At 49.8% G+C, this 23676-nt stretch overlaps 1 protein-coding gene across 1 annotated transcript; it reads left to right on the forward strand.

Moving 5' to 3' along the window:
• The first annotated feature begins 3 nt into the window (after positions 1 to 3).
• Positions 4 to 21923, forward strand: SYAP1 (synapse associated protein 1). The gene is made up of 9 exons (XM_029079919.2): positions 4 to 239; positions 6786 to 6904; positions 8270 to 8336; positions 10433 to 10506; positions 12684 to 12823; positions 16507 to 16655; positions 17661 to 17719; positions 19720 to 19867; positions 21452 to 21923. Exons 1-9 carry the CDS (start codon positions 50 to 52, stop codon positions 21577 to 21579), a joined length of 1074 nt encoding a protein of 357 aa, XP_028935752.1. The 5' UTR covers positions 4 to 49; the 3' UTR covers positions 21580 to 21923.
• Positions 21924 to 23676: the final 1753 nt, after the last annotated feature.

The following is a 23676-nucleotide window of genomic DNA, read 5'->3' on the forward strand; positions in this document are numbered from 1 at the left end:
GCGGGAGAGGGAGGACTTCCGGTGCGGCCCGGCCCGGAGGCCCGGCGGGATGTTCCGGGGCTTGGGCAGCTGGTTCGGGCTGGAACAGCCGCCGGCGGGCGGGGAACCCTGGAGGGAGCCTCCCCCGCAGCAAGGCGAGGAAGACGAGCGGGAGGAGGAGGAGGAGGAGGAGGAGGAGCGGGAGCGCCAGAGCCACGGGGACCAGGAGCCGCTCCTCCACCAGGCCAGGGGCCTCGGCAGTGAGTCCTCTGGCAGGCGGGAGCCTCAAAAACACCATAATGATAAGCATCCTAATGGGATCCGTTAAGCCCTCGCTGTGGGCCAAGCACTGGCCTAAGCGCTGGGGTGGATCCAGGGAGGTCGGGTTGGCCAAAGTGGCACTTCCGGTTGACGTCCCCATTTTACAGATGGGGTAGCTGAGGCCCAGACACTGATAATCACCATAATAATGGTATTGGTTAAGCCTTTGCTATGGGCCAAGCACTGGCCTAAGCGCTGGGGTGGATTCAGGGGGGGTCGGGTTGGCCAAAGTGGCACTTCCGGTTGACGTCCCCGTTTTACAGATGGGGTAGCTGAGGCCCAGACACTGGTAATCACCATAATAATGGTATTGGTTAAGGCTTTGCTATGGGCCAAGCACTGGCCTAAGCACTGGGGTGGATCCAGGGAGGTCAGGTTGGCCAAAGTGGCACTTCCGGTTGACGTCCCCGTTTTACAGATGGGGTAGCTGAGGCCCAGACACTGATAATCACCATAATAATGGTATTGGTTAAGCCTTTGCTATGGGCCAAGCACTGGCCTAAGCACTGGGGTGGATCCAGGGAGGTCAGGTTGGCCAAAGTGGCACTTCCGGTTGACGTCCCCGTTTTACAGATGGGGTAGCTGAGGCCCAGACACTGATAATCACCATAATAAGGGTATTGGTTAAGCCTTTGCTATGGGCCAAGCACTGGCCTAAGCGCTGGGGTGGATCCAGGGGGGTCAGGTTGGCCAAAGTGGCACTTCCGGTTGACATCCCCATTTTACAGATGGGGTAGCTGAGGCCCAGACACTGATAATAAGCATAATAAGGGGATCGGTTAAGTCCTTGCTATGGGCCAAGCACTGGCCTAAGCGCTGGGGTGGATCCAGGGGGGGTCGCGTTGGCCAAAGTGGCACTTCCGGTTGACGTCCCCGTTTTACAGATGGGGTAGCTGAGGCCCAGACACTGATAATCACCATAATAATGGTATTGGTTAAGCCTTTGCTATGGGCCAAGCACTGGCCTAAGCGCTGGGGTGGATCCGGGGAGGTCAGGTTGGCCAAAGTGGCACTTCCGGTTGACGTCCCCATTTTACAGATGGGGTAGTTGAGGCCCAGACACTAATAATAAGCGTAATAAGGGGATTGGTTAAGTCCTCGCTATGGGCCAAGCACTGGCCTAAGCGCTGGGGTGGATCCGGGGGGGGTCGCGTTGGCCAAAGTGGCACTTCCGGTTGACGTCCCCATTTTACAGATGGGGTAGCTGAGGCCCAGACACTAATAATAGGCATAATAACGGTATTGGTTAAGCCTTTGCTATGGGCCAAGCACTGGCCTAAGCGCTGGGGTGGATCCAGGGGGGTCAGGTTGGCCAAAGTGGCACTTCCGGTTGACATCCCCATTTTACAGATGGGGTAGCTGAGGCCCAGACACTGATAATAAGCATAATAAGGGGATCGGTTAAGTCCTTGCTATGGGCCAAGCACTGGCCTAAGCGCTGGGGTGGATCCAGGGGGGGTCGCGTTGGCCAAAGTGGCACTTCCGGTTGACGTCCCCGTTTTACAGATGGGGTAGCTGAGGCCCAGACACTGGTAATCACCATAATAATGGTATTGGTTAAGGCTTTGCTATGGGCCAAGCACTGGCCTAAGCACTGGGGTGGATCCAGGGAGGTCAGGTTGGCCAAAGTGGCACTTCCGGTTGACGTCCCCATTTTACAGATGGGGTAGCTGAGGCCCAGACACTGATAATCACCATAATAATGGTATTGGTTAAGCCTTTGCTATGGGCCAAGCACTCTCCTAAGCGCTGGGGTGGATCCATGGTGGTCAGGTTGGCCAAACTGGGACTTTCATTCATTCATTCAGTAGTATTTATTGAGCGCTTACTGTGTGCAGAGCACTGTACTGAGCGCTTGGAATGAACAAGTCGGCAACAGATAGACACAGTCCCTGCCCTTCGACGGGCTCACGGTCTAATCGGGGGAGACGGACAGACGAGAACGATGGCGATAAATAGAGTCGAGGGGAAGAACATCTCGTAGAAACAATGGCAACTAAATAGAATCAAGGGCAACTAAATAGGGACTTCCGGTTGTCATCCCCGTTTTACAGATGCGGTAACTGAGGCACAGAGCATAATAAGAACCATAATGATGGGATTGGTTAAGCCCTCGCTATGGGCCAAGCACTGGCCTAAGCACTGGGGTGGATCCAGGGAGGTCAGGTTGGCCAAAGTGGCACTTCCGGTTGACGTCCCCATTTTACAGATGGGGTAGTTGAGGCCCAGACACTAATAATAAGCGTAATAAGGGGATTGGTTAAGTCCTCGCTATGGGCCAAGCACTGGCCTAAGCGCTGGGGTGGATACGAGGTGGTCAGGTTGGCCAAAGTGGAACTTCTGATCATCCTCCCTGTTTTATAGATGGGGTAGCTGAGGCCCAGAGAATAATAATAATCATGATAACGCGATTGGTTAAACCCCTGCTCTGTGCCAAGCACTGTCCTAAGCGCTGGGGTGGCTTCGAAGTGGTCAGGTTGGCCAAAGTGGGCCTTCCGGTCGTCCTCCCCATTTTATAGATGAGGTAACTGAGGCCCAGAGAATAGTCATCACCATAATAATGGGATTGGTTAAGCCCTTACTACGTGCCAAGCACCGTGCACAGTGCTGGGGTAGATACAAGGTGTTCAGGTTGTCCCATGTGGGGCTCTCGGTCTTCATCCCCATTTTACATAGGTGGTAACTGAGGCTCAGAGAAGTGACTTGCCCAGAGTTACACAGCTGGCAAGTGGCCGAGCCGGGATTAGAACCCACGTCCTGTGACTCCCAAGCCCGTGCTCTTGCCACCAGGCCGTAATAATAATAATAATGGTATTTAAGTGCTTACTAGGAGCCAAGCGCTGGGGGAGGTACAAGGTCATCGGGTTGTCCCACGTGAGGCTCACAGTCTTCATCCCCATTTTACAGATGAAGGAACCAAGGACCAGTGAACTGACTTGCCCAAAGTCACCCAGTTGACGAGCGGCAGGGGGGGATTCGAACCCCTGACCTCCGACTCCCAGGCCCGGGCTCTTTCCGCGGAGCCACGCTGCTGCCCCAAAATATTGGTATTTGTTAAGCGCGTACGACGCGCAGAGCACTGTCCTAAGCGCTGGGGTAGCCACAGGGGACTGCGGTTGTCCCACAGGGGGTTCACAGTCTTCATCCCCATTTTACAGATGAGGGAACTGAGGCACAGAAAAGTGAAGTGACTGGCCCCCAGTCACCCAGCTGACGAGTGGCGGAGCGGGGATTCGAACCCATGACCTCTGACTCCCAAGCCCGGGCTCTTTCCACGGAGCCACGCCGCTTCTCTGGAGAGTACCGCACTCAGCGCTTGGGAGACGACGAAGAGAAGAATCAGTTGACGGGTTCCCGGCCTGCGTCGGGCTTCCGGTCCGGAGGGGGAGGCGGAAATCGCCGTATATCATTTATGGCGTGTGATTTAAAGATAAGTAGCCGGAGGCGTGGTGGCGTCGAGCAAATATCAACTGTCCGAAGGTCACAGGTGGACGTGCGCCGACGAGGGAGCGTGAGCCGGGGAAGGAAGGACCGGATCGGGGAAGGCCTCTTGGTTCATTCGCCCGTATTTATGGAGCGCCTCCTCTGCGCAGAGCGATGTACTAAGCGCTTGGAATGGAGCGGAGAAGCAGCGCGGCCCAGTGGAAAGAGCACGGGCTTGGGAGTCGGAGGTCATGGGTTCGAATCCCGGCCCCGGGCCCCCCCCCCCCGTCAGCTGGGTGACTGTGGTTGAGTCACTTCACCGTGCCTCGGTTCCCTCATCTGTAAAAACGGGGATGAAAACTGTGAGCCTCACGCGGGCCAACCGGATTCCCCCGTGTCTCCCCCAGCGATTAGAACAGTGCTCTGCACAGAGTAAGCGCTTAACAAATACCATTATTAAAACTGGGCCAGGGGGACACTCCCTGCACGACGACGGGCCCCCGTCTGACCGGGGGAGACGGACGGACAAAAACAAGTCACGTCTTGGAGGAGACGTGACCCCGGCGAGGCTTCGAAGGTGACGTGTGCGGAGGGGGAGGGAGTTCGAGGCCAAGGGGAGGGCGGGGGAGAGGGGTCCATGTCGAGGCAAATGAGACCGGGCCACCCTGAGGAAACGGCCGCTAGAAGAGCCGAGTATGTGGGCCGGGCTCTAGTAGGAAATCGTTAATAATAATAATAATAATATTACTTATTAAGCGCTTACCGTGTGCCAAGCACTTTTTCAAGCACTGGGGTAGCTACAAGTTAATCGGGTCGGACACGCTCCCCGTCCCCCCTGGGGGTCACCAGAGCCCGGGCTTGGGAGTCGGCGGTCGGGGGTTCGAATTCCAGCCCTGCCCCCTTGTCGGCCGTGTGACCGGGGGCCAGTCACTTCACTTCTCTGGGCCTCAGTGACCTCATCTGGAAAATGGGGGTGAAGACCGGGAGCCTCACGTGGGACGATCTGATGACCCTGTATCTTTAGAACAGTGCGCGGCACATAGTATGCGCTTCGCAAATACCAACGTTATTATTATCTATCTGTTACCGAATTGTCCATTCCAAGCGCTTAGTACAGTGCTCTGCACTTAGTAAGCGCTCAATAAATACTACTGAATGAATGATCCCCCCGCTTTAGAGATGAGGCACAGGGAAGCGACTTGCCGGGGGTCACGCCAGCAAGGGTGCGGCCGAGCTGGGATTAGAACTCGGGTCCTCACGGCTCCCAGGCCCCTGCTCGATCCACTAGGCCACCCTGCCTGGGGATGAGCGAGGTAGGATGGGGCAAGCCGAAGGAACGTTTTCAAGCCAGTGGAAAAGAGTTTGTTGAGGAGAGGGGAGTCGTGGACCGTCTCCCTGGCACTTGGATTTGAACCCTCTCCTCATCTCACCCTCAGCTCCGCAGCACTTGTGTTCCCCGCCTACGGGGAACTCACAGTCTAGGTAGGGAGGCACGTTAAAAATAAATTACGGACACGGACGTGTCCGCCAGATCCGCTGTCGTATTCTCCCCGGTCCGGTGCTCTGCGCACCGTAGACACTCAATAAACACGATTGATTGCTTGCGCTTAAATACCGTCCCTTCAATAGCGATCTCACCCGTTCAGGATGAGGCGGGGGACGACGACATCTTATTGTGGCTCATCACATTAAAAATGATAGAAAATGCACTCAGTTGCACAGCGGAGTGTGGAAACGACTCCCAAAGCTTTGGCAAATATGGGTAGCGCTAACTAACGTCTGTGCCCGGGAGAACTTAGTGATTTCTTTGCAACGATCGACGTAGCATTATCCAGGGTATCGTGTAGATCGTTTTATTTCTCCCGTCATTTTTTCATCCTTCGTCTTTTGCCATTCGGATTTTCCGAAGCCAAGGGAGAATAAAGATACAGTGCCTTATCTATAAGCCTCACTGACTTAGCAGAGGATTGACTCCCGGCAATCCTGTGACAGTTTTTGACCGGTGGACTTGGATGGTATTCATTGAACCTTGCTTATTAGTTCCACTGACGTGAACATAATGGTATTCGTTAAGCACTGACTATGTGTCAGTCGTTGTACTAAGTGCCAGGATGTTTCAGTCGGATCAAAATAGAAAATGAAGAGTTGAAATATTCAGTATAGTACTTTGTACCCCAAGTGGACTTGAGGAACTGCTACGGAATTAACCGAAACAATCATTTCCGGCCTTGAAGGCCATTTTTTACTAATGGTTTTGTGTAATTGGTTCACTGTCATCAAGGTTCAGATTGATACCAGAAATGCATTTGCTGGTGGGTCTAAAAGATCCCGAGGCCTGCTGGAAATTTTTCATTCTGAATACTAAAATTTCCGTTGGCCTTTCTCGAATGCAGCAGTGCCATCCTCCTTCCCTTCCTGCTGTTATCCGGGTCACTTCGTCGTATTTATTGAGTGCTTACGGTGTGCAGAGCACTCAACTAAGCACTTAGGAGCGTATCCTATAACAGAGTTGGTAGACAGAGCCCACAACTAGCTTCTATCCCAGATCACTGAATTTCAGAGAACACCTTCCTGCGAGATTATTGGGGTTTTCCCTAAATATAGTGTTTTCCCTCAAATACAGTTTCCCTCTTAAAAAACCTGATAGAAAGTAATAGACACTTATTAAATTTCTTCTTCCTCCTGGGATATAGGGGTACACCAAAATTTGCATGGTGGAGTACAGTGAGGTGAATTATGCGCCCTTGTCCGAGGCCCCTGATAGAGTTGCTCCTAAAGCCCGGTTATTTGTGCTCCCCCCTAAAGTGAAACCCCTCACAATTTTAGGGCCTCCCAGCGAGAAGACAGAGGATCGGATAAAAAATCCGGCGTCGGTCGATCAGTGGTATCGATCGGGGGCTTACTGTGAGCAGAACCCTGTACTAGGCGCTTGGGAGAGTACGTTATAAGGGAGTCGGTAGACACGTTCCCTGCCCACCACAAAATCCCTGGCGCGGAAGAGAGCTTGTCTTTAAAAAAAAATGCCTTAAAAATGTCTTTAAAACGCTCCACTTGCCTTGCAGATTACCTGTTTAACTTCGCCTCCGCTGCCACCAAGAAGATATCTGAATCCGTAGCCGAAACAGCCCAGACCATAAAGAAGACGGTAGAAGAAGGGAAAATAGACGGCATCATCGACAAGGTGCGCCTCGTTGCCCGGACCGCCCTTCTCGCCTCTGTTGCGCCTGGAACCGGGCCGCGGGTCGGACGGTTCTCGACTCGGCGGCTCAGGCCGGCCGGGAAACCGGAATCGGAAGCCCCGCGGAGCCCGACCGGCTGGGACGGCGGCCTCGCGGCCCCCGTTGGTCTGCGAGAGGCGTGGTGGGGAAGTTGGAGGAGTATTGGTGAGGCGCTCACTGTGCGCAGAGCACTGTACGAAGCGCTAGGCGAGAGCGTGCGGGTGGGACTCGGAGTCTTCAAGCAGGCCCGGACAACTCCAGCCCCGCTCACCGCCCCTCCCAGCAAAAATGTAGACTGTAAGCTCGCTGCGGGCGGGGAGCGTGTCTGTCCGTCGTCGTGCCGAGCTCTCCCCGGCACTCGCTCCAGTGCTCGGCGCGCGGTAAGCCCTCGGCGAACCCAACCGAGCGAACGGACGAAGGGAACGTCGGAAACTGAGCGCCTTAGAGCCGACGGGGAGGAGTTTCTGTTGGATGCGGAGGCGGGTGGGCGACCGCCGGAGGCTTCTGACGAGCGGGGGAAGACCGGACCGAAGCTACCCTTCTCCACAAAAGGCAGAGCCCCGATAATCTGCAATCGGCGAATTAGGATTTAACCATCCATAGCAAAGTTTAATACTCTGCACGTGTTCATTTTGAAGTACTTTAATTTTAATTTAACTTAAAACTTAAAAATGCTCTAAGTAGAGCATTTAACTTTAGAGTAGGAGAGCATTTAACTTAATTTAATTAAGTACTTTGAAGTATTTTAATGCGGACCATCTTAGTTTCTCGTCCCATGTTGCGCGGCTAGGCCAGATAGGGAATTTCTCTCCGTGTATAATCTGCATGCCCGCGATACTATATCTACATTGACTTCGGTTGGTTTTAATACGTGGTGCCCTTGGTTTCTTTCGGCCTCCCAAACCACCCTCTGGAATCCTTCCTCTAGATTTATGTTTTTATGCCCAAAAATGACCGTCGCCTTACTTGTCATAGGTGGGAGGGGGTAGGCAGAAAGAATATCCGGTGACGTTGGAATTCAGTTTCAATTTTATATTGATAGATTTTACAAGAGCGGCGAAATTTAAAGCTATTTTAATTGGGGAATTTTTGTGTGTGGAGGGGGAAATAAGGTTGTCATTCCCACCCTCATGTTCTGATAAAATAACTTAGGCATTCTTAGGAAGAAGGAAGCCGTATAAATACGAAGCGGTCTGTGTTTTATGAAAATGATCATTTGGTAGTTTTAAAGTTTGTGTTAGAGCTACACTGCACTTTTCAATGTAGACTAATTTATAAAGGTCCTCAGTTGAATTCTTTAAAACATGACTTTTTTTTTTTTTTTACAGACAATTATCGGAGACTTTCAGAAGGAACAAAAAAAATTTGTCCAAGAGCAACATACCAAAAAATCAGGTATAGCATATTTTTAATTATTCTCAGGTCACAAAATAAGCATTTCCTGTCTATAATAACGGGCAGATTGTCCAACCTCTCAGCCCCGCCTAGTTTAATTCCGTCCTGAACGGAGAAGCAGCGCGGCCTCGTGGATGGAGCACGGGCCCGGGAGTCGGAAGGACCTGGGTTCTAATCATGACTCTACCACGTGTCTGCTGTGTGACCTTGGGCGAGTCACTTCACTTCTATGTGTCCCAGTGACCTCATCTGTAATATGGGGATTAAGACTTGGAGCCCCACGTGGGACAGGGACTGTGTCCAACCCGATTTGCTTGTATCCATCCCAGCGCTTAGTTTAGTGCCTGGCACATAGTGAGCGCTTAACAAATGCCACAATTACTATTATTATGCTTTCCAGAAACGCACCTGGGCCAGGTATAGCCAACGGTTTATTTGGAACCAGGCATGTCAAACTGTCATTTTGAACATGGAATCAAATCTGGGAGGAGGGAGGTAAAGAAGGGGAGTTGGGAGGAAAGAAGGAAGGGGAAAGAGGAGAGAGGGAGAAAAAGAAGGCAAGTGGGGAAGAGGCCAAAAGAAAGCGGGTAGTTGGCATCCGTCCCCGCTGTTCATTCATTCATTCAGTAGTATTTACTGAGCGCTTACTATGTGCAGAGCACTGTACTAAGCGCTTAGAATGTTCAAATCGGTAACAGATAGAGACAGTCCCTGCCCTTTGACGAGCTCACAGTGTAATCGGGGGAGACGGCCAGACAAGAACAGTGGCAATAAATAGAATCAAGGGGAAGAACATCTCATTAAAACAATAGCAAATAAATAGAATCAGGGTGATGTACCTCTCATTCACAAAATCAATAGGGTAATGAAGATATGTACAGTTGAGTGAAGATATAGACATATATACGCTGTTGCCCGGGTAGAAGCAGAGGTGCAGACACGGAAAAGTAGCAGGAGAGATGAACCCTGCCTGCGGGGTCCACACGGCCGCAGCAGGGGCTCCCGAGCCCCGAAGCCCATCGAGTCCTCAGATCCCCCCGGGGCTGTCTGGGGGGCCGGCCTGGGGCTTCTTAGGAGCGGGCCGAGGGCAGGAGGAACGACCGGCCCGGGCCCAGAGCCCTGCGAGGTTGAGGGGAATCTGCAGGTGTGAGAGTCCCGGCCCACCGGCCAGGGGCAGAGGGGGCCCGTTGTGGGCAGGGATTGGCTCTCTCTATTGCTGAATTGTACTTTCCAAGGACGTAGTACAGTGCTCTGCGCACAGTAAGCGCTCAGTAGATACGATTTTTGGAATGGATGGATGAGCGCCCCGCTTCTTAGCTCCACTGGTGGCCGTTTTCAGGCTTTAAGGAGTGGGGCTACTGCCTGCCTTGCCGGAAATCCAGAGGCCCCCGCTGATCGCCGGACCTCCGCGGTGCGCATCCCGCGGGGTTCATGGCTTCCTCCGTCCCATGGAGCTGGTACCCCCGATGCTGCCGGCGGACAACCTCACCTTCCCTTTTAGGTTCTAGTTCCTAGCCTGTGAAAAGCGGTTTAAAGAACACAATTTTACCACTCCGTGGCGCTGAAACACAAAACGCACTGCAACGTTGTGGGAAAAGTCACTTTTTGTCAATACTGTACTGTATCAATACTGTGCTGAGTACTTACTGTGTACTGGGCACTGTACATTTGGGAGAGTACAAACAACGATATAACACACACGTTCCCCGTCCACAACGAGCTTACAGTCTGTCGTAAAAAAATAAGAGTGTAAACCCCGTAGTCTTTAAAGAGCATGGGTGAAAGTTTACCGGTACGTTAGAAGATTGAGGGCAATCTGTCTCCCCCGATTAGACCGTAAGCCCGTCAGAGGGCAGGGACTGTCTCTATCTGTTACCGATCTGTACATTCCAAGCGCTTAGTACAGTGCTCTGCACATAGTAAGCGCTCAATAAATACTACTGAATGAAGGAATGAACATTTGTACCGGAGAGGTGGCTAAAATACTAAGAATCTGGTGTCTTAGCTATTAATGCCCCACACTTTGCTCATCTCCCTACATAATCAGTGTCGCCCACTTCTCTCTTGCTTTTGCCTTTTCTGTTCTTCCAATTTAGAAGCAGCAGTGCCTCCTTGGGTCGACAGTAATGAAGAAGAAACGATCCAGCAGCAGATCCTGGCTCTATCCGCGGTAAGTTTCCTTTACTGGACCGTACCCAACGTGACACGCCGGGCCCGTGATGATAGGCAAGAGATTTTCTTTTGGCCGACATTTGCCTCCAGATCGAATGCCAGCTTACCAGTTCCAAAAATGTCCACATCAGAGTTCTCCGACTTCACTTAAAATATAGTTTCCGCTAAGTTGTTTTTTAAATGGCGCAACCCGTGTTTTCTTTAAATCCTTGAACGAAATTCGTGATTACGTACATTAAAGCAACAGACAATATACAGAATATAGTTAACGTGCATCACAGAGGGAGTGGTTGTGTATATTAAGCACTTGAGTGCCGAGCTCCGTTCTGAGAGGTGGAAAAGGGTACCCGGGTGGGGCTGAGACACGGTCCTTGGCCCTCAAGGGGCTCGCAATTTATAAATCTAAAGGAGGGGAAAGACTGGCGACATCCAAGGATTGTAGAAACGAAATATTAAGGACAACCCAGAGACGAAAAACAGATCTCTAGGTTACCACTGCATAGAGGAGCCAAATTTCTGGCTCCTGGAGGCTCAGAGTTGAGTCACGACCGTGGCCACAGTGTCTGCTATCGCAGCAGTTACTAATATGAAAGAACCAGAGTGTCTATTAACCCATCCGAATAGAGATGAAAGATGGAATTATCCCTCAAGCCGCAAAGGTGTTTGAAATAAATTTGTACTACAAGTTGTAAAAAGTGCAGGACCGTGCCCTGTTTTTTTAATTCCTAATCAATTCGGAGTTCACTTACACTAGGATTGTGTTTAGATTGAGCCCGTCGTTGGATAAGGATTTGTCTCTATCTGTTGCCGAATTGTAGTTTCCAAGCGCGCTGCTCACAGTGAGCGCTCAATAAATACGATCCAATGACCCAAATTCATTCAGTCATTTATTGAGCACGTACTGTGTGCAGAGCACTGTACTAAGCGCTTGGGAGAATACATAACAAGAATAAACAGGTTCCCTGCCCACAACGAGCTTCCAAATCCAAGGTATTTAGTAAATCTAGGCATAGATAGGAAAACTAAAATATTTCATTGTGTATTTTGAACTTATCATTTTGAGCCATGTTCATCAGAAACTTTGGAGAGATGGACCTCAACAACCAGATCACATTAGTCCATAGAACCTTTTTACCAGCCTTCTCTCTTCCTCAGGACCTTTGTAAATATGTTTTCAAAAACGCTTAAATTTCCCCGTATCTTCCAGGAATAGTGTAAATTATTATTTTCACGGAGGAAACGGGTATTTGCAAACTGCTTCAGATTCCTAAGCCAGGGACTCCCTGGTTGATTTGGTAGGCACTCACCTTAAGTCTTTTATACCTGGTCTTGAAGTGATCATAGTCAGGACCAAATCAGGGGAAGGTGAGCGGACCCCCTTCACGCCGAAGCTGATTTCCTCGCTCCTGAATGGTCCCAGAGTTTATCATCCCACAGCAACCACGTTGGAGATGAAGAGTGTAGAAAGGAGGGGATTCAGTAGGGGAGCCCACTGTGCAGGAAAGAATGATGGAGATGGCCACGGAGAGCTCCTCAACGGCCCCTCTCACCAACGTGAACCTCCTGAGGGAGATAAGTCTGGGACAAGTGCTTTGTTTTCCTAATGTTAAAAGCAGCTGGGGCCGAAGTCTGGACACTTTAGGGTTGGAGTCTTTGTAGGCGGTTAGGGAGTGGCTTGGTTTCCCTTGCTTTTCTGTGGACGAGAGGAATTTTGGAAGCCTTTCTCAGAGGGGAAGCAGCGGAAGAAGACTATTGTCTAGGAGGAGTAAGAGGTTTTTGTTGTTGTTTTTTTAAAAAAGGTGTGTGGAGGGAAGGTTTAATTTTCTTTTTGAGGGGAAATTCTCCCCCGGAACTTCTTGGACCATTATTCCAAATTATTACAGAGACTCCATTCAATACCTGCAGTCGGAAACGTAAAGGTCGGCCATGTGCATAGCTCGGCCGTAGACTCCACAGAGCGCAGTCGACCCCTCATCCTGTAACTGATCCTCGGTTAAAGAGTTAAGGCTATTTTACAAGTGCCGGACCGGTACTTTGTCCTCCCTTAAGCACTGGTTTGGTCATCAGGACACGTTGGAGAAATTCTCCTCTCCGTCCTGTCCAGCTGACTGTGTCCACTGAAAGTCGCGCTCTGCCTCTCCGGGTGCTTCATCGTGCGGTGTTTTCTTTTGAAAGGACAAGAGAAACTTCCTCCGCGACCCTCCTGCCGGCGTTCAGTTTCATTTCGACTTCGATCAGATGTATCCCGTCGCCATGGTAATGCTCCAAGAAGACGAGCTGCTGAACAGAATGAGATTCGATCTTGTCCCCAAACAGTAAGCCGTGTGTACTTCAACTAAAGTTGCCTCATCTACCTGTCCCTCCGCTTGGTTTGCCAGCTAGGGAAATGAAAAATAACTCAGTGATCCACGCCCACGAAACAGGGAAAAGGCTCAAACTGGCACTTATCAACCAGAAAGACCTAGAATAATGGCATTTCCGATGGTCGGTTGTATTTACTGTGCACTTAGCGTGTGCGGAGCACGGTACTAAGCGCTTGGGTGCGAGTCCCTCTCCTCATTCAAAAGAGAATGAATCTGAATCCTCACTGGAAATAGGGAGGAGGCCGATGAAGTCAAAAACTGAATGTTGCTCTCCTAGAGGGTTCTCTTGGGCCGTATGGAATAGACAAGCAGAAAAGGTTCTGCCCATCTGATTAGCAAAGAGTCGCTCCCTGGCCGTCTGGGGGTGGTTTGACGTTCAGTCCTGACATTTAGTTAAGTTGATTTTTAATTTTTTTTAACCCCAATTATTTCTACCTTGTCGTCTGCATTTCTCCATGGAAAAGCTATGCTACTGCAAACTGAATCCTCAGATTGCACGTAGATAAGCTGCTGGTATTTAACACTGTCTCATTTATGGAACTTTTGAAGTGGCTTTTGACCATTTTAGAGCATATAGAATTCAAGTACCTAAATAGCCTTGTATTAGTTACCCACTGGACAGCACGACAGCCTGAGAGATCCTCCACTTTTCTCTCTTGACACTTTCTCAGAGAAGCTCATCTGCTCACGCGGTTTCACTAGCCACCCCTATCCGAGATCTACAGTTCCATCTCCACAGGCTCCCGCGTCCTCCTGTCTGTAATTCAGATGGAGAGGTGCCAATCAATCGATCATTAATATATACTGTCTCTATCTGTTATCGATTTGTCCATTCCAAGTGCTTAGTACACTGCTCTGCAGATAGTAAGCGCTCAATAAAGACTATTGAATGAATGAATTTATTGAGCATCTACCGTCAGCAGAGTAGAGGACTTACTTGAGGCCTGCACGCATTTAAATAGACTTTTCTCTTACAGAAGAGGAAACTTTGGACCTGTCTGAAAAGTCATTTTAATGGTGATCTCAGAGCAGGGGGCATCCGCAGTGGAACTTAGATCTCCCGGCGGTATTGTTCTTGTCCAAACTCCCTCACGCCGTTGCTCTCTCTTGCCCTGTGCGTTAAGTTACAGCTAGTCTACCGTAGTAGGACGTCAGGAGTAAGCCGTTCCTGAATAAGTTAAGTATTTCCGTAAGCTTATTCGGGGCAAGAAACGTCTGCCAACCCTGTTGGACTGTGCTCTCCTAAGCGCTCAGTACAGTACTCTGCCCATAGCAAACACTCAGTAAATGCCATAGATTGATTTCACTTGGCCCTGCAGAATAAAAGATATTTTTAGAGCCAGATGGATAAGCCAGAAGAGGTAAGCTTACAGAAGGAGCATCGAAAATGGGAGGCCTGAGAACAATAATCACTGCAAAGAATTATAGGCTGGGCCGGGGGGCGTGGAGAATCTCGGAGCCTAGTGTTTGGCACTGATGGGCTGCAGAGACTTGGGGGAAACTGGAAAGGGCCAAGGTGACCCTCTCTTCCTCCCTACACACCCCCCCCCCCCGCCGCCGCACTGGAGGGGGACGGAGGAGATGTAGGGACCACGGGACGGGGTGAAGAGGAAACCTGGCTCCAGCTGCCGTGACCCGGTCCGGTTGAGATAGGAAGAGGGCCCGGGGATAACTGACGGTGATAAGATGATGGCCCAAGTGAAATGTCTTTAGAAAGGGAGATTTGGTGTAACCTCCTTGTGGGCTGGGAATGTGTCTGCCAATTCTGCTGTAACATACTCTCCCAAACACTGAATATAATGCTCTGCACACACTGATTGATTAATAATAATAATGTTGGTATTTGTTAAGCGCTTCGTATGCGCGGAGCACTATTCTCAACGCTGGGGGAGATACAGGGTCATGAGGTTGTCCCACGCGAGACGCGCAGTCTTCATCCCCATTTTACAGATGAGGGAACTGGGGCACAGAGGAGTGAAGTGACTAGCCCACAGTCACACAACTGGGATTCGAACCCACGCCCTCTGACTCTCAAGCCCGGGCTCTTTCCACTGAGCCACGCTGCAAGCTCCATTCGATAATAAATTCCTAATAAGTGGATCTCGTCCAGGCAAGCTCTGGAACCCCAGTCCAGATAGTTGGTACATTGAGATGTTCGTTTGGGGGAAATGATTTGAAAGCGTCCTACGTAGTTTTTTCATCGCGATTTTGACTTTTCCCTCTGAGAACAATAATCTGGGGTGACGGACGGATAGGCAGAGTTAACTAGGAAAGGAACGCTATACACCTGCTTTAGTTTTCAAGTGGGAAATCAAGAAGCTTTTCATCAGCCAAAGAAAGAATTCAGTTCTACTCTTGCCAATGTAATAACTGATGCTGACGCTAAAACACGACTGCCAAAAGTTACTGTTCTCATTTAGATGTTAGTGATGTTGTTTCGGCATTTTCCAAAAGGAATGCTCAGCCTGGAACTTTGATCTTCAGACATGCTCTTGTACAACTGTTAGCCCTGTTAAAAAAAAAACAAAATATAATTAAGCTGACCTCAAGGGGCTAAGGTTTTTCTGCTGACACGACAAGCGTCACACCCAACCTGGAAGAGTTAATTAGAAAATCCTGAACCCACATAGTGCCTTGTTAGAATATCAAAGATATCCTTATCCCCTGAGGTGTCATTCGTCCTGAATTCACCTTGTAAATGAGAAGAGAAGTAGAGCCCGGGCATGGGAGTTGGAAGGACCTGGGTTCAAATCCCGGCTCCGCCGCTTGTCTGCTCTGTCACCCCGGGCAAGTCGCTTCACTTCTCGGGGCCTCAGTTCCCTCATCTGTAAAATGGGGTTTAAGACCGTGGGACAGGGCCTGGGTGCACCCTGATCAGCTTGTGTCTACCCCAACGCTCAGTACAGTGCCTGGCACATAGTAAGCGCTTAACAGATACTGTTTAAAAGAAAAAAGTACCTCGTTCTCGGCTCTCCCACCTCCTTCCCCTCGTGTACCGTGTACTTCCAGGTTGGAACTCCCTCCCCGCAACTAAATCGAACAGACCGCAGCCCTCCCCAAAGCCCACCTCAAACATGCTTTCTCCATTTAATTCCCAGTATCCCAAGTCATAAACCCGTCACCCATCTCCCTAAAAGTGATCTATCCTCATAGGAATATAGCACTTAGGTGTATTCGAGTGCACGTTCAGTAATTTATTTTGTTTATTCTGCAACCCCTTTTATGCCTGTCTTATTAAAGAAGGGAGCAGAGCACGGGTCACTTGTTTTGTACTCCCTCAGCGTTGAGTATGATGGGCGCACAATAAATACCAAACTAGTATCTGGGAAGCAGGAAAGGCATTTTACAGACCAGGAAACCGAAGCATAGTGGATTTTTCCCCGGACACAGTTAGGAAATGACGGAGCCTCGTAGTGATTCGGATCTCCTGACTTTGAGTCGACACCCCGTCCGCCGTAGAGCCTCGCAATGCCTCCGTGCCAGAGGAAAGTAATAAAAACTATTCCGACGCTCGGGAGGCTAGGGGGCATTTGCGTTTTGCCTCGCCAAAAGATCGCTCTCCTTTTATCCTCCTTACCGTCTGAATCCTTACATGAGAGGACGTCCCTAATACCGGTATTGGATTTTGTCTTCAGCGTAAAGGAGGAGGTGTTCTGGAGGAATTACTTTTATCGAGTTTCCCTGATAAAACAATCCGCGCAGCTTACCGCACTGGCAGCTCAACAGCAGGCGGTAGGAAAAGAGGAGAAGAACAGTGGTAGAGAAGGTGATTTACAGTTGACAGGTAGGCAACGCACTTCCTTGTGTTTCACTGTGCTTTTCATTCTAAAACTTCAAGTCTTAGGCGTGGATTGAGGAGCTTGACCATTCCTCAAATAATAGGTAGCGTGGTTTCCCACAAACTGCATTTAGTTGTTCCCTGAGACCGTGTCTTTCTTCTTGCATCACTCTGCGTCCGCCTGACTCCTTCGTTCAGTAGTATTCACTGAGCGCTGACTGCGTGCAGAGCACTGTACTGAGCGCTTGGAAAGGAGAGTACAGCGATCAAGAGGGACAATCACCCGCCCAACCCATCTTAATTTTTCTTCTCTTTCATTCCCCCAAATGCTTCACACCCTCATTGTTCCTTCTTGCTTCCCCATTCCTCCTCCGCCAAGTCGTTCCCTTTCTAGGGGTCTCCTGTTAATTTTGAATGATTTTTCTCGTTTCTCCCCCTCCACTTGAGTCGTCCCATCTCCTCCCTTTTACTTTCCCTTTCTCACCCCCTGTTCCTCTCCACGGCCTGTTAATTGGAGGACTCGGGCCAAGCTTTCTGTCTGGGGGGAGCGGGAGGTGACTGGGTGATGAAAGGATGGCACCTTTGAATTCTTCCACGATAAATGGTTTGGAAAAGTGTAGTGGGCTGACTTTTTTGAATCGCTGCCCCAAGTCGGTATGTTTTGCTTTCAGAGTAATGTTTTAAGACCTAAGAGAACTTTTAATAGCTAAATATCATTTAATATTCTTATTCCAGATAAAAAGATCAGTGGGTTGAAAGAGGCAAGAGGCAAGGCCTTGATAGAGAGTTTGCATTTTTTGAATGAATTTTGCAGAGACATGTTATTGTGAATTTAGTGAATTTTTATGATTTTACTATTCACTCCTTACTCTTAGAAAGGTAAGCTCAGACTATTCACATCCTTGGCTATTTACCCCTTATGCTCTTTGATACTCCCTCCGGCCCCCCGTACTCATGTCAATATTCCTAAATCCAATTCATGTCTTCTTTGTTGTTGTTGTCCCTTCCTAGAGACAGTACGGCCCAAAACACCTCCTGTTGCAATCAAATCTCAGCTGAAACCCCAAGAGGTAAAAAAATGACTCTTTACCCGATCGTTCCAGCCGGAATTCAGATGCCCTGTGATACCCAATTCATAGCTCGGACAGTTACTTCTGAATTTTGGTGTCTCTGCTTGACGTGCCAGAATTTCATGTAGGAGAAATCCCGACTACCACCGAGCATGAGATCGTTTTCTTCCCTGACTAATTCTAGATTTCGTAGTTGTGAATTGCATGTGAATGTGTGGTGATGCGTGGAAGGGAGCTAAAGTTGAAGGGGGTAAGGAAGCGATGGGGGGCGGGGGAAGCTGTAGAAAGACAACAGAGAGTGGGTAGTCCCTTCTGTCAGTTTGTCACCTACCAACAAGGAAGTGGGAGGGCTAGAGGATCGGCCCAGACAGGCTTATAACAGTTATGAAGAATAAAGGAGGGTGCCAGTGTGCTAAAGGGTGAATTGATTACTAAAGAAGACCCAGAGAATATTTGCTGTCTCCTTTATTTTTCTTACAAAAGCATATTTTTTTTTTAATGGCATTGGTTATGCTCTTACTGTGTGTCAAACGCTATTCTAAGTGCTGGGGTAGGTACAAGTTCATTCAATCGTATCTATTGAGCGCTTACTGTGTGCAGAGCCCTGTACTGAGCGTTTGGGAGGTACAGTTCGGCAATAGAGAGAGAAAATCCCTGCCCACACCGGGCTTACAGTCCAGAAGTGGGGAAACAGACATCGAAACGAGTAGACAGACGTCAATATAAATTGTAAAGATGTACAAATATACATAAGCGCTTTGGGGCGGGGAGAAGGGGGTAGAGCGAGTCGGGGCGACGGGGAGGGGGAGCTGAGGAATAGCGGGGCTTAGTCTGGAAAGGCGTCTTGGAGGAGGTGACCCTTCGTTAGGGCTTTTAAAGGGGGGATTGGGATTGTTTGGCAGATTGGAGGAGGGAGGGCGTTCCAGGCCAGAGGTAGGACGTGGGCCGGGGGTCGACGGCGGGACAGGCGAGAACGAGGCCCAGTGAGAAGGTTAGCGGCACCAGAGGAGCAGAGTGTGCGGGCTGGGATGGAGAAGGAGAGAAAAGAGGTGAGGGGGCAAGGCGATGGAGAGCTTTGAAGCCAATAGTGAGGAGTTTTTGCTTGATATGGAGGTAGGTAGGCGACGACTGGAGATTTTTGAGGAGTCCAGACCTTTTCTCTAGAAAGGTAATCCGGGCAGCAGAGCGAAGTATAGACCGAAGTGGGGAGAGACAGATGGTTGGGAGATCAGGAGGGAGGCTGCTGCCGTCGTCCGGTCGGGATAGGATGAGGGATTGTATTTGGATGGAGAGCGAAGGGCAGATCCTGGCGACGTTGTGAAGGTGAAACCGGGCCGGCTTTAGTGATCCATTGGCCACTTGGGGTGAATGAGAGAGCGGAGTCAAGGATGACACCGAGGTTGCGGGCCTGTGAGACGGGAAGGGGAGGTGGCGGCGTCCACAGTGACGGGAAAGTCAGGGAAAGGACAGGGTCTGGGAGGGAAGATAAGGAGCTCGGTCTCGGACATGTTGAGTTTTAGGTGGCGGGAGGATATCCAAGTAGAGATGTCCTGAAGGCAGGAGGAGATGCGGGCCTGCAGAGAGGGAGAGAGAACAAGGGAGGAGGTGTAGATTTGGCTGACATCCGCATAGAGGTGATAGTTGAAGCCGTGGGAGGGAAGCGAGTGTAGGTGGAGAACAGAAGGGGACCAAGAACTGACCCTTGAGGGACCCCCACAGTGAGGGGACGGGAGGGGGGAGGAGCAGCCCGCGAAGGGGACTTGGAGTGAACGGCCAGAGAGATGAGAGGAGAACCAAGGAGAGGACGGACAGCGAAGCCGAGGTTGGAGAACGTGTCGAGGAGAAGGGGTTGGTCCATAGCGTCAGAGGCAGCCGAGAGGTGGAGGAGGATCAGGATGGAGTAGGAGCCGTTGGATTTGGCAGACAGGTTAATTAGGTGGGACACAGTCCCCGTCCCGCGAGGGGCTCCCAGTCTGATATACAGTTATTACGTATTTCAGGATGAGGAGGAGATATCTACGAGTCCAGGTGTATCTGAATTTGTGAGCGATGCTTTCGACGCGTGCGACTTGAACCGGGAAGATTTGAGGAAGGAAATGGAGCAACTGGTGCTTGACAAAAAGGAGGAGGAAATAACCGTATTGGAAGGTAAAAGAAAAATTCACCATTTATATGATACATTGCTGTTGCAACAGTTCTTGGCATTTTTACCCCACAGACTAAGTTATTATTAAAGAGGAACGTGATTCTGAAACCCCCCCCAAAAGAAGGGGGGCCCAGAAGGATTTGGGAGCTACTATACTAAACCTTCACGAAGTAACACTAACTAAAATCCGAATTAACACGTGCACTAATTGAAGCAGCCTTTAGTGTGACTCGACCTTTACAGATGACGGAATAGCAAAAGAAAACGAAGTTAAAGCCGTCAGGTGCCCTGGCCACACTTCAGACTGGACAGATGTTTTAGATTAAAAACTTCACCCTCCTGTTTGCAAAACCCAGTTTCAGTTTGCATTTTAAATTCTTCCAAAAGGCTGCTTCCTTTATGCCGAGGGAACCAAACCCAATTTATGCAACTAAAACGAGTGGAGCGTTTCAGGTAGGCGATTGGCACTACGAGATAGCAAGCCCTTCATCCTGATTGCCATTGATATATAATTACCAGAACCTTATCTCCGTGGCAGCTTTCTTGAACTGTGCCATGATTCATTCATTCAGTAGTACTTATTGAGCGCTTACTCTGTGCAGAGCACTGTACTGGAATATACAATTCGGCAACAGATCAGCTATGCCCTTGCACTTTGATACTCCCCTGCAGCCCCACGGTACATCTGTCAGTTGTCTTGTACTCTTCTCTTTCCCCTGTCCCTAGTCTATTTTAATGTCTGCCTCGCCCCGTAAGCCCCCTGTGGGCCGGGATCGGGGCTCCCAACTCTGCTGTAGTGCATTTCCCAAGTCCTTAGTAATAATAATAGTAATTATGGCATGGGCCAGGCACTGTACTAAGCAGTGGGGTGGATAGAAGCAAATCAGGTTGAACAGAGTCCATGTCCCAGGTGGGGCTCACAGACTTCATCCCCATTTTACAGATGGGGAAATGGAGGCCCAGGGAAGTTAAGTGACTTGCCCAAGGCCACGCAACAGACAGGTAACAGAGCCAGAATTAGAACCCTTGACCTGCTGACTCCCAGGCCTGGGCTCTGTGGTCTGCACTCAGCACTCAAACACCACCGATCGCTTGATTCTGAAGTGTGAAGTTTATTAACCTCATTGTTTATATTCAAGGGATTAAAAAAATTCCCCTCCGTACGGTCATCTGCATTGAGCGCTTACTGTGTGCAGGGCCCCCTGTACTAAGCGCTTGGGAGAGTACGGTACAGTCGATTCGGTAGAGACGTTCCCTGGCCACAGCGAGATGAAAGGGTTCCCCGGGCTTTGTCGCCGATTAGCCCCTTTTGTCACTGAGGGATTACGGTCGTTCACTGCTCCCTTGAATCACTCTGAGAGAGTTGTGTCGTGGGAGGATCGGACGAATTCTGAATTCTCCGGCCTGAGATTAAAACTCCTTATAAGTCGTAGAACGCCGTAGTCTAAAGGTGGAACGGTTGAGCCGAAGCGTTCCCTTCGCGGAGAAGTCATCTCAGCGAAAACTCCCATGAGGTACCGTACACTTCACCAGTGTCGCCTGTAGAACGTGTTCCCTCTCGTTTGTGTCCCCCCCCCCCCCCATAGAAGAACCGGCAGATTGGGAGAAGGAATTACAGCAGGAGCTTCAAGAATACGAAGTGGTGACGGAGTCAGAGAAACGAGACGAAAAGTGGGATAAGGAAATCGAGGAGATGCTTCAAGAAGGAAACTAATTGTTTCCTCGAAAAGCACCGTAATCCATAAACATTCTTAGCTAACTGACATGAAATTCTGCTTGGTCTCTCCACTCATCACCTCAGAAGGCACAGAAGATGATAACCCTCATTGAAATTCCACACGGGGATACAACCGGCGTCTAACGGACCAGCTCAGACTGGGTGGGAAAATCTTAAAGACTATAGATTATTTCTAATAATCAAAATGGGTATGTTTTCAAGTAATCCTTTATTTTGAAATAAGCTTGAGGGGGGATATTCTATTCAAATGTCGTATGGCTTACCTGTAAATGTAGCTGAAATGGAAGTAAAATTGCCGTCTTTTGAGGCTAAAAGCTGGATTTACTGTATCCTTGGTGCAGAATATTATCAGATTTCTCCCCGTCGGTACCGCCGTCCCCGCAAGCGTTCTTGTAAATACACAGTTATGGATTCAGAGCTCATTCACTTTTGTCACCGTGAAAGACCAAATTCTGCCAAAGAACACACGGAAAGCATTGTCAGAACTACTCTCTTCACGTCTCCTTTTGATAAATGCTTTCTTCAGACCCGTCCGGGAGCCAGAAACTTCCATAACTCACGTCCGTTGGAAATAGCGATAGAAAATCTTTGTTAGGGAGTCGACCTTCTTCATTTCGATTTAACTGTTTTAAATCTTTTAGATTTCATTGGTAGCTCTGTCATCACCACTACAAAGCGTTTTTACCTCGATGCTGCCGAGTGGCATTCAGAAAACTCAGCAGTGCAATCGAAATTCCGCCTCCTCGTTTTTAAATGAGAGCTGACGTAGAAAGACTTTGGCATTAATTGGATATCCTTATTACACGTGTCTGTATATATTTAAAAAAAAAATTTTTCACATCTTTTCGGGGGGCGGGGATGATTAATGAATGCCGGCTCTCCCACCTGTGCTTTTCATAAGCGAACGTGTCTTCATAAATTGTGAACATTTACTCGATCTAATTACGTGAAAGGGACACCGTCGGCTTGCACGGACGAGAGGTCCGTCAGTTCCCTAACCTGCCGAGAAGCCGTTAGACGTAGCTCCTCGAGGTTGGGTGGTTTCTTTTTCCTCTTAAGGGAAGCACAGGGCCGCACTGCTCCCTCAGACCATTGAGACGGAGGCTGCACCCCGCCTTTGTTGAAAGGGCAGGGGTCGGCGCGGGCGGGCGCCCACTCCGCCACCCGCCGCCCGCGGCCGCTCACACCACGCTCAGCGTCCTGCGGAACCACTGACGTCAGCCCGACGAGCCTGCGGCCTTGGAGGAAACTCTGGCTCGCTCGCTCTCCGCGAAGATGATTTTCCTTCGGAGAGGGGAGCCCTGATGGCTCAAGCCGAAGCAATTCCAAAGGATCAGAGCGGTAAAGACATTTTTCCTCAAAAAATGGCATTGGTTAAGCATTTACTTACAGCCAGGCACTGAATAAGGGTTGGGGTATTCAGTCAGTCAGTCGATAAGTATTATTGAGCGCTCACTGTGTGCAGAGCACTGTAATAATGATGATAATGTTGGTATTGGTTAAGCGCTTACTATGTGCAGAGAGAGCACTGTTCTAAGCGCTGGGGGAGATACAAGGGTAATGAGGTTGACCCATGTGAGGCTCACAGTCTTCATCCCCATTTTACAGATGAGGGAACCGAGGCCCAGAGAAGTGACTTGCCCTCGGTCACACAGCAGACGAGTGGCAGAGCCGGGATTAGAACCCATGACCTCTGACTCCCAAAGCCCAGGCTCTTTCCACTGAGCCACGCTGCTTCTCTGTACTAAGCGCTTGGGAGAATACAACACAACAGTAAAGAGTGACATTCCCTGCCGCCAAGGCTGAAGATCATCAGGCTGTAAAAGACTCGTAGACTGTGAGCCCGTCGTGGGCAGGGATTGTATCTATTAGTTGCTGAATTAATAATAATAATGTTGGTATTCGCTAAGCGCTTACCATGTGCCGAGCACTGTTCTAAGCGCTGGGGTACATATAGGGTAATCAGGTTGTCCCGCTTGGGGCTCACAGTCCTAATCCCCATTTTACAGACGAGGTCACTGAGGCACCGAGAAGCCAAGGGACTTGCCCAAAAGTCACACAGCTGACAGGCGG

This window comes from Ornithorhynchus anatinus, chromosome 15 (genome assembly GCF_004115215.2).
Source record: "Ornithorhynchus anatinus isolate Pmale09 chromosome 15, mOrnAna1.pri.v4, whole genome shotgun sequence".
Lineage (NCBI taxonomy): Eukaryota > Metazoa > Chordata > Mammalia > Monotremata > Ornithorhynchidae > Ornithorhynchus > Ornithorhynchus anatinus.

What these genes read in the sequence shown, in the direction of transcription:
- SYAP1 (XM_029079919.2), top strand. Translation starts at nt 50, where the DNA reads ATGTTCCGGGGCTTGGGCAGCTGGTTCGGGCTGGAACAGCCGCCGGCG. An exon ending in GCAACATACCAAAAAATCAG is followed by an intron (nt 8,337 to 10,432) that starts GTATAGCATATT and finishes CTTCCAATTTAG; the next exon opens with AAGCAGCAGTGCCTCCTTGG. An exon ending in AGATCCTGGCTCTATCCGCG is followed by an intron (nt 10,507 to 12,683) that starts GTAAGTTTCCTT and finishes TTCTTTTGAAAG; the next exon opens with GACAAGAGAAACTTCCTCCG.